Raw genomic sequence first — 7,324 nt, forward strand, 5'->3', positions numbered from 1 at the left:
ATTTATGTATTTTATCCTATTTTTAAATGTGTTTCATCAAACATATGTAAAGTTAAATAAATTTTAAAATTTAAAAGATCAAAATAATTCCTTCTTATTTTACTTTTAAAAATATTTTATAATTAATGTAATGTACAAAAAATTCCGTGTCATTGTTTACAAAATGATAATTGTGAATACTAATTTTAAAAGGTGAAAAAATAATAGAAATGCTCTAAACCCAGTGAACACTAATTTGTGAAAATTGAAGAAAAACAGCACCCTGGTAAACAAACAGCATGCTTTTCAAGGCAAAGGCATAGGAGGTTTCCAGTTTGCAAATTCAACAAGATCCCTATTCACAACGGTTACATTATGTAGCCAAAATGTTTCAGTGGACTGGTGAAATTGCCTTACTTTCCTCTGAAGCTCCCACATTAATGCTCGCATTGTAGAGCATGGTTCCGACTCTGGAGCGTAAACCCACAAGCATCTTATCTGCCTGCCACGAGCTATAATCTGCGCTATGACCTCATCTGAAACATAAATGCGAATTTCGGTTGTTCGATACTACTAAAGAGTTCAGTAAGTAACAAGCAAAAGATAGAATATCTGACCAGGCATTGAACCTAGGTAGTCCAGAAGCTCAGGTCCTATTAATGAGGATGGCCATTTGATTGATATCTGCGTGTAGTCTATTACGTTTTGAAACGGTAGTTCTACTTGGTCTGATAAGATGACAGGAACACATTCCTGTTCATGAAACAAACAAAAACAATTCAATTTACTTGTGTGCATGTGTGTGTGCTTGTGAATGACAGAGAGAGGGGAAAGAGAGACCACAAAGAATGCCTCGAAAAAGCGGAGGGTCCAAGATGACTCTCCACGCGGTGCAAGGCAAAATTTGGCATTGCCAAGGTGCTGAAAGTATTCCAGCCTTCCCAATTTGTTTGGACCACTTAATTGTAACTCTGGACATTCCAACTGTTACACATTTTTTTCCACAACATAAAATTAGAAAATTCTATTCAAAATCAACTTAGCTATAAGGTTTCCTAATTCACATCAATCAACCAGAAATGAATCCAGATGCAGAAAGAGTTAAGAAGATTAAGCCACAATACAGGTAGAGAAGAAACAGTATGAGAAATACCAAATATTAAAAACATAAACTTCCTGATTCTAGAACTAGATTCTCACTAAATGAACCAAAACTAAAAGGGAGAAAGAACAAATTTATTAATCAATTAAAAGTTCTATTACACAGAATAGTAAATTACATGCTGAGGCTTTATATTGTTGTTTTGAGGTTCTATATGTAGCTACTAAACCATCAGTACATGATACAATTTTAGATATCTAAAGCAGTTAAGAACTTCATCTGACAAAGAAGGAATCACGTACCTTATCCGGATATTCCTTTGCAAGCTCAATCAATTTAAGACGACCAACCTTTTTTTGTGCCCGGCCAAAATAGTTTGCCAAATACTTTCTCTTTGATAGAGGCCAAGGCTGGAAAATAGTCGGCCCTCTTTTTGTCATCCCATCATCAACATTTCCAGGAATGATGATATCTTTCCATGTATTAAAGGAACTTACGTCTCTCTTATCAGTACGGTCTCCCTGCACAATACACAAATCGGCATTCTTTTGTTAAGAAAGGCAACATAAAACACAAGAGAAATTCAATTGTGAAAGCTTCAATTGGTAAGAAAATTGAAACGTGAAGCTTAAGAATAACTTTGGAGACGAAATGGCTTTAAACATTCATTTGTAAGATATTAAAACAAGATTGCAGGGGAAAAAGAAAAGAATAAACTTCATTGTTCTCAACACATATCTAAGAATAGTTCTACAACAGATCTGTTAATTCCACATGACAAGATTTAGAAACAACTAAACTAATTTTCATTCACCATATTTATCAAATACGTAGCAGCCTTTCATAATTTCAGATCGACAAGTGGAGCTGGCAATTTCAACAAAAAGAAAAGTGGATATAGGCAGGAAAGATTGGATCAAAATAATTCTTCCGACAAGAAAAGTGATTGTTTTATCCCATGAACATAAGTTTAACACCTATTTTCACAATAAAAGGATGTTCCACTGATAGTAACTCAAGGATTCCAGGAATTCAGTCTAACATGCTTTCCCCATTGAGTAAAGAGTTTAAATGAATTCATCTAGCCAGTTACAATGGTTTGATTCGACAAGGCCAAAAATGGAGGGTGCATGTGTTCTTTTACAAAAAATCTAATTTCTAAACCAACAGGTAGCTCAAACCGAAACAAAAACAAAATTTGATGATTTTCCATAAATTGGTTATATGACCCTAGACTAGAATCACTCATATTCGCTGCATTTTACTCGGCTTCTTTAATTGGGGTCAAACTATTGATTACGACAATTTATGCCCTATGACGGAACTCAGGCACAAGGGGGAAAGAAACAGCATGGGATGCATATTAATGGGCCCAAAATTTAAACACCCTCTATCCCATCACATCCTAGCTAAACCGAATGCATATGCTACATAAAAATCATAAGCTTTATAGGAGGGAAAGGACCAATACCTCAGGAGTGAGAATTATAGATCGATTTATATAGGTTGCCCATGATCTAAACAGGTGAGCTCCAGCACCACTGAAATTGACAAAAATAAAAAATAAAAAAAGCAAACAACCTCGGAATCAAAGTTAATCAAATTCAAACCTAACGAAACAAAAATAACTAAAACTTATACCTTGGGAAAACAAATATATGGTCACGTCCTCCGGACCGTCTGAAATATGGCATTTGGCTCAAAACCTGAAACAAAGCAACAGTTAATTCTTTACAAAAGATCATGTAATTTATGCATTCAACAATTAAAGTAAGGTTTTACCTTGACATAAGTTTGATTAATTTCTTTGTCATTAAGACCACCCAACATCCGAACACATTTAACATAAGAAGGTACAAAGAACAAATCAGCTTCCTCTTTCTTTCTTGTTCGAAATCGAGATTCAAGCAATAGCCTGTGAATTTTAACCTACGAATTTATTGTTCACTAACAATTAAGATTAAATTTGAAATACATTATTCCTGAAAACAAAAGGTTGTTTAAGTAAACAAAAATCTTGAAGAAAGAACCATTACCTGAGAAGCCCACTGGCCTTTAAGACAAGCATTGGAGGAAATGGATCTGTCTCTTCCGCGCAAAAGTTCTTTTAAGCCGTCGATCTCGTTATCTTCGTAGACGTAGATCTTGAGGGAGAGGTGGGACCCGTACCCTCGATCGGGCCACAACACATGTCCGGCACCGTTGGTTTTGGCGACGTGGAGGTTGACGTTCGGAGACGGACGGACGTGATCGAGGTAGCAGCTGGAGGGAGGGAAGGATTGGTCGAAGAGACGAGTGAGGAAGAACGTGGCGGTTACGAGGAAGAGAGCGGCGACCTGGTGAGCGCGTGTGAAGAATGGAGTGATGTGGGCATGTGCTTGGAAGACACGAGGCTGACTCATTGCTTTGTATTCACAGACACAACTGAGTCGAGTGGAGTGTCAAGTACATTTTCTCTAGAGCTAAAGCTTTAAAACCTATGCCGCCTTCAGTAATGGATGATGGTAGCTTCAATGACTGAAACGCTGCCGTTTGCACCCTACGTTTACCAAAATACAACCGTTCAGTTTTTTTTTTCGCTTGTTTAATGAACAAAAAGATACAAATATATCAAAACATACGACCAAACTAGAATAAATGATTACAGTAATTAATTAAGGAAATAGGTTACATTAAAGATTATTTACTAAAATAAGATTGTTAAACAAAATATGCTCGTTATTAAGGCAAACGTTTCAACAATCAAATATCATAGGAAGTCCATTCAATGCGATATTGTCATTGTGATTGAGAAAATAATGGGGACTAGCCAAATACCAAAGGAAAGCCAAGCTCTGGGGGAACAACCTTGGAACAAAAGAAACCCTGGAAAAGCAAAAAAGCAACAAAGAAAGTTAAGAACATGAAAAAAATCATCGTGTGGTATGGATGTGAAAAACGTGCAAGAAGTAGTAAAGATTCCCCAAGATTCATCCATACAAGACGAGAACCAGGAATCAGTCGAGAAACTTCCGAAACCTTCATACTGTAATGGTGAGCAGCCATATTACCGAGGAAAAGAAACAATCTGGGAATATCTTAGAGGAAGAATTTTCCTTTCAAGAATGAGATGTTAAAATCGATAACAGTGGTCCTTTCCCGATGGTCGTCTTCTCAAACAGAGTTCATAAAATCATTGATCGCAACTAGGGTTTTAAATAGCGTTCGCGGTCACGTTTTCGGTCGCGTTTATCGCAGTTGCGGATATAACGGATGCCATCGCGTTCAATGCAGGTGTCGCCGTCGTTAATTTTTTTAAATTTTACATTACTTATCTTAAAACATAATTAAAAAATTATAATTATAAGGAATAATTTTTAAAGATTTTTAAAATGTTTTCTAAGCTAAATTGACATATATATATATAGTTTAACCAAATAGAAGACTTTAAAAATATGATGATAGGATAAGATAATTAATTAACGATGGCATTGTTAATATATTATTTAAAAGAAATAAGACTGTCAACATAGGAAAAATCTAAGAAGTTAAAATGAATAAAAATAAGTTTTGCTATAACTACGAGATAAGAAATTCTTTACCATTTTATCAAAGAGTTATCCTTCACTGAAAAACTCAAGAATAATATATATATATATATATATATATATATATATATATATCTCATATGTAAGCAAAAAGAACAACACATACCTCATGCAATAATTAAAGCAAGAAAACAATCTTTATTAAAGCAAGAGCATAAAAGTACGATGTACAATAATTAAAACAACACATACCTCGTGCAAGCAACCTAACTATGTCAAGATGTTCAACAAACTTCATTATGGATGTCTCTCTTTTAATCTAAAACCAATCAAACAATGTAAATTAAAATCCAAAAAAATGCTAACTAATTAAATGTCATAGAAAAATAGATTCTTTTGGTAAGCCAAACATACCTTAGAAAAGGGATGGTAGCAGTTTCACCAATTAGTGGAATAACGAGGAAGATCAGATCCTTCACCTTCACTTTGAGAGTGATCTCCACTTGTTCTCTTTGGTATTTGTCCAAAAATATATCCAAAAAATGTAAAATTTTCACTTTGATTTTCAAATAATTGAGATGGAGGATATACTTGACGAGAAGGATACATGTGAGGTGGAGGTGGGTGATACATTGGTGGCGGAGGGTATATTTAAGGTTGATATGGAACACTATAATTAGGAAATGGTGGATAAAAACCATGTGAAGGTTGAAAATATGAAGATTGACCCTGTGGATAAAAACATGAGTGCTAGTAGATGAATCATTATACCCAGGGTTACTAGAAGTCGATCTTCTTCCGGAAGAAGAACATTCAGAAGTATGTTTTCCGGTGTCTTTCCCTTTTCCTTTTGGTCGAGCTCTTGGTTCACTTCTTTCTCTACTAGATGCAGCAGTCATATTTCATTCGAATTCTAACCTATCACGGAAATGTCCACTGTCGGTATAAACATATTATTCTCCATACCGATTAGAAGATCTAAATTCAACTCTATCACCACTCTGTCTATCATCGTCATCAATTGGACTTAAACCACAACCATCGGACCCATCACCACTATGACTTGGTGTTGCACTAGAACTTGAATGAGATAAATTTTGTTGTTGAGATTGATCATCAACATTCATTTCATCATCTGAGGTATCCACATGAAACACACCATCATTTTCACCATCTAATAATGGATTCTCTTTCTCTTGAAGCCATTCTGATAGTGGATCAACATCTTCAAAGATATGATCAAGGCTGATAGGATTATAACTAGTGTTTATATAATCAATGCTCATTATTTTTTGATGCCTCATTTTACGTCTCATATTATAATAGGTAAACACTAGTTTCTCAAGTTTTTTGTACTTCAACATGTTTCTTGATTTGGTGTGAATATAGCTGAATGTGCTCAAATTTCGTTCACTATTTGATGCAGAAGTTGTTTGGCAAAGCACTTTAATTGCTAATCGTTGTAATTCAAGAGTACATGTGTTATATATCATCCACCACTTAGCTGCATAATATTATTTAAATTTCAAACTAACATCAAAATGTACAAATATAATTAAATAATATAAAATAAATAATTTAATTAATTATTTACCTGAATTCATTTGATTCCAATCTCTTTGTGCCTGTGGAGTACCAAATGTCTCGTGTTTACTTCGAAATAGTAAAAACTGCATAAATAAAAGTTTATGTAAAAATGAGAAAAATATTTCAATTTCAAATTATTTAACTAAGTTACAAATAATAGTTCTTGAATGAATCTAACTTGATTAACCATTCTAATTTGATTATCAATAAAAGTTCTAATATTTCAATCACCAATCTTGTTCCTTCTAATGTTTCTGCTAGTACATTCTCAGAATGCTCCACCCCAAATTGGAATTGAGGATTGAGGAAATAACCTAATCATAATTTATACTCAAATGATAATAATATAAATTCTAAAACTTAAAATAAAAAATAAAAAATAACTCTTAATTATATGATATATTTTATCTTACCAACTGAATGCAAGTTGGAATGCATAAAATTCAATCTATTGTCAATAATTCTTTCATACTCGATGGAATATCGACAATTATCCTTAATTGCTCGTTTAGCCTCTATCAACGACCTCATAAATAAAACCAATTGTTGGGTTTTCATCACCGTCCACAAGCCTTAGCACTGTGACTAAGGGTTTGTAAGCTTTTATGATATCAACGGCTTTTTTCCAAAAAATCTTTTCCCAAAATAATATTTTTGGCTTCATAAGCAAGCCCTAATTTTCCCCCCATTTTGATTCTCTGAATTCCTATATTTTAATAAGAAAAAAATCAATAACATAATTTAAATTATTTAAAAATTGGAACTAAGAAAATCATTAAATATTGTTATATTTGAGTAATCAATAACTGTATTAACTAATTATAAAATACTGATCGTTGACTTAAACATCTCTCTCAAACATTGTTTTTGCCTTGTTATCTCCTCAAGTTGTATGAAATGAGTAGTGAATCGAGTAAGAGCAGGGTGAAGAATTTGCTTACCGTGAGTATACTTCATCAAATCAACGGTCCAAATGTGATTATATATGAAGCATATCACTTTCTTTTCTTCCTCTAACACTTTTTCTACACTAGATTTTATCCCAATATCCTCAAGACATAAATATAAGTAGTGAGATGCACATGAGGTCCAATAAAGATAGTTTCAACATTAATCTTTTCCCAGCGGC

At 33.8% G+C, this 7,324-nt stretch overlaps 1 protein-coding gene across 2 annotated transcripts; it reads right to left on the reverse strand.

Annotated features, from left to right (window-relative positions):
* Positions 1 to 244: 244 nt before the first annotated feature.
* LOC120146109 (probable beta-1,4-xylosyltransferase IRX10) lies at positions 245 to 3,609 on the reverse strand. Of its 2 annotated transcripts, none has more exons than XM_039159767.1 (8): positions 3,118 to 3,609; positions 2,864 to 3,010; positions 2,723 to 2,787; positions 2,553 to 2,622; positions 1,384 to 1,602; positions 820 to 963; positions 597 to 732; positions 245 to 515 (listed from the first exon to the last, which is right to left on the reverse strand). In XM_039159767.1, exons 1-8 carry the CDS (start codon positions 3,481 to 3,483, stop codon positions 286 to 288), a joined length of 1,377 nt encoding a protein of 458 aa, XP_039015698.1. In that variant the 5' UTR covers positions 3,484 to 3,609; the 3' UTR covers positions 245 to 285. The 2 variants fall into 2 exon arrangements, with proteins under 2 accessions (XP_039015698.1, XP_039015705.1); XM_039159774.1 differs by having other exon boundaries at positions 298 to 498.
* Between the last annotated feature and the right edge of the window lie 3,715 nt (positions 3,610 to 7,324).

This window comes from Hibiscus syriacus, unplaced genomic scaffold (genome assembly GCF_006381635.1).
Source record: "Hibiscus syriacus cultivar Baekdansim isolate YM2019G1 unplaced genomic scaffold, ASM638163v2 tig00002511_pilon, whole genome shotgun sequence".
Classification (NCBI taxonomy): domain Eukaryota; kingdom Viridiplantae; phylum Streptophyta; class Magnoliopsida; order Malvales; family Malvaceae; genus Hibiscus; species Hibiscus syriacus.

Excerpts from the sequence above, each read along its gene's own strand:
- LOC120146109 (XM_039159767.1), bottom strand. The coding sequence starts at position 3,483 with ATGAGTCAGCCTCGTGTCTTCCAAGCACATGCCCACATCACTCCATTC. Across the intron at positions 1,603-2,552 it reads CTATAATTCTCACTCCTGAG|GGAGACCGTACTGATAAGAG; the intron begins GTATTGGTCCTT and ends TGTATTGTGCAG. Across the intron at positions 964-1,383 it reads CAAAGGAATATCCGGATAAG|TTGGAATGTCCAGAGTTACA; the intron begins GTACGTGATTCC and ends AATGTGTAACAG.